Source organism: Myotis brandtii, unplaced genomic scaffold (assembly GCF_000412655.1).
Source record: "Myotis brandtii unplaced genomic scaffold, ASM41265v1 scaffold1064, whole genome shotgun sequence".
NCBI classification, from domain to species: Eukaryota; Metazoa; Chordata; class Mammalia; order Chiroptera; family Vespertilionidae; genus Myotis; species Myotis brandtii.
The window spans coordinates 347,733-350,177 of record NW_005353602.1 but is presented as its reverse complement, the minus strand read 5'-3'; the positions used below and the strand labels follow the sequence as shown (position 1 = coordinate 350,177).

Sequence of the window (2,445 nt, the reverse complement as noted above, 5' to 3'; positions counted from 1 at the left end):
TCCGATGCTGTTCCCCCAGGCCAGCAGCGTGAGGCCCAGGACGGTGTTGCTCAGCCGGAAGACCACACCCAGGGACCGCAAGATGTTCACCACTTCGGTCGCGGCCGCGTTGATCCACAGGGCGCTGGTCAGGAAGCCCAGGAAGGCAAAGATCTGGGGAGGGGACGGCGTGCGGATGGGACCGAGGCCGGCCCCGCAGACACCGCCTCAGTCCCTCATCTGTGAAATGGGGCGGTAACGGTGCCTACTTCTCGAGGTTGTCATGAGCCCATAATGAGTTAATAGATACAAGGAAACCAGAGCCAAGCACACAGTAAGTGCTCGATACAATGTTAGCTGAATATTGCCATTTCGTGAAGAGGTTCCCATAGCTTTCATCAGATTTCTGGTCTACGGGCCAAATTCCACAGATCACCACAAAAAGAAGCTCCCTGCCCTGGCTGGTGCGGCTCAGTGGATAGAATGTCGGTCTCTGGACTGAAGGGTTCGATTCGAGTCAGGGACACATGCCGGGTTGCAGGCTCGATCCCTAGTGGGGGCGTGCAAGAGGCAGCCAATCAATGCTTCTCTCTCATCATTGATGCTCCTATCTCTCCCGTTTCTATCTCTCTCCCTTTCCCGTTCTCTCTGAAATCAATAAATATATATTTAAAAAAAACACAACTCCGTTAGCAGTCCCTCCCCAAGCCCCCAACCTTCACCCCAGCACCTCCCTTCTACTACCTGTCTCTGTAGATCAGATATGTCATATAAGTGGCCTCACTGACTTCTACAATATGTGGTCCTGTGTGACCACGTGCTCACTTAGCACCATGTTTTCAAGGTCCATCCCTGCCGAAGCATGTGTCAGACTTCAAAGACTAGTAAGAAACACTGGCTGAAAACCATTTCTCTACATGAGCCCTTGGGGTCGGTACATCCACTCTGAGTTTCTAAAAATAAAAACCACATTTTTTTTTAAATCAATAAAAAGTTGAAGTGTCGCCCGGCCGGCGTGGCTCAGTGGTTGAGCTTCAACCTATGAACCAGGAGGTCACAGTTCGATTCCCCGTCAGGGCACAGGCCCAGTTGCAGGCTCGACCCCCAGTAGGGGGCGTTTGCATGCAGAAGGCAGTGGATGGCCTATGAGAAGGTCAACACACTGCTACCATTGAACCCAGCAGTTCCGCTCCTAAAAACACACCCAGGAGAAATGAACGCCTACGTCCACACAAACACTGTTATACAGATGTTCACGGCAGCACAATTCATAAATCCCCAAAGTGCAAACAACCCAAATGCCCATCACCAGATGGATGGACACACAAAAACGTGCTATGGCCGCATCATAGAATATTATTCAGCCACAAAAAAGACCTATTTACTGATGCACGTTACAATGTAGGTCATCTTTGAAAACATTTTGCTAATAAGGGAAAGAAGCCAGCCACAAAAGACCACAGATTGTAGGATTCCATTTATATAAAATGTCCAGAATAGACAAATCTATAGAGACAGAAGGCAGCTGGGCAGTAGACAGGGGATGGAGGAAGAGGGGCGACAGGGTGGGACTGCTGGATATGGGTTTGCTTTTTGGGGTGATGAAAATGCCCTACAGTTGATAGAGGTGATGACTGTACAACTCTATGAATATACGGCTGACCCGTGAACAATGCAGGGGTTGGGGGTGCTGACCCCGTGCAGTCGGAAATTCACGTCTCACTACAGCCGGCCCTCTGCACCCACGGATTCCCAACTGTGGATCGAGAACACAGTGACCCTTGAACAACACGGATTTGGACTGTGTGGGTCTGCTTATAAGTTCAAGGGTCAACTGTACTAAAAACCACTGAATTGTACATTTCACATAGGTGAACTTTATGGTATGGGAGTTACATCTCAATAAAGTAAAGCTGTTACAAAAAGAGAGAGAGAGAGAGAGAGAGAGAGAGAGAGAGAGAGCAAGTGGACCTTGAACAGGTACAATAGCCCTCAACAGTGGCTTTAAAGACCTGTCATTGCAGAAAGTGGTTCCTGGCCCAACGACCCCAGAGGTGCAGACAGGACACCTGCCGGGAAGACCTCAGCATCCCCTCTCCCGGCCCGGAGACCCCAGGATTCTTACCCAGTGGAGCCTGGGGGGCTCGCTGTTGGACGTGGCAAAGAAGGTCACTGCAGCCAAGGCCGTGCCCGCGATCACCACTATGCCCCAGACGGGAAAGAGGCCGCCGATCTCATAGACGCCGTCTGCGGAGGGATGAGGAAGGGAGCCGGCTCTCCACAGCTCCTGCGTGACACCTTCTCCTGGAGGCCCCCCCAGAATGACGGAGGAAGTTGGGGTGAGACCATGACTAGGGAGGCTGGGGTCCCTTACACCAGCACATATTAAGTGCCTGCTGGAAGTCCAGGGTTCTGCTGCCGTGGTGTGGTTGACAAGAAAATGCAGGGATGTGGGGAAGAGGGATG

At 51.5% G+C, this 2,445-nt stretch overlaps 1 protein-coding gene across 1 annotated transcript in view; it reads right to left on the bottom strand.

Moving 5' to 3' along the window:
• The window catches only part of SLC8B1 (solute carrier family 8 (sodium/lithium/calcium exchanger), member B1), a 21,331-nt gene that overhangs the window by 7,525 nt on the left and 11,361 nt on the right, over positions 1-2,445 (bottom strand). The window contains exons 12-13 of the mRNA XM_014541092.1: positions 2,105-2,241; positions 2-153 (exon numbers count right to left, since the gene is read on the bottom strand). Of these exons, the coding sequence (XP_014396578.1) occupies positions 2-153; positions 2,105-2,241 (289 nt within the window). The remainder of the gene's footprint in view (position 1; positions 154-2,104; positions 2,242-2,445) is intronic.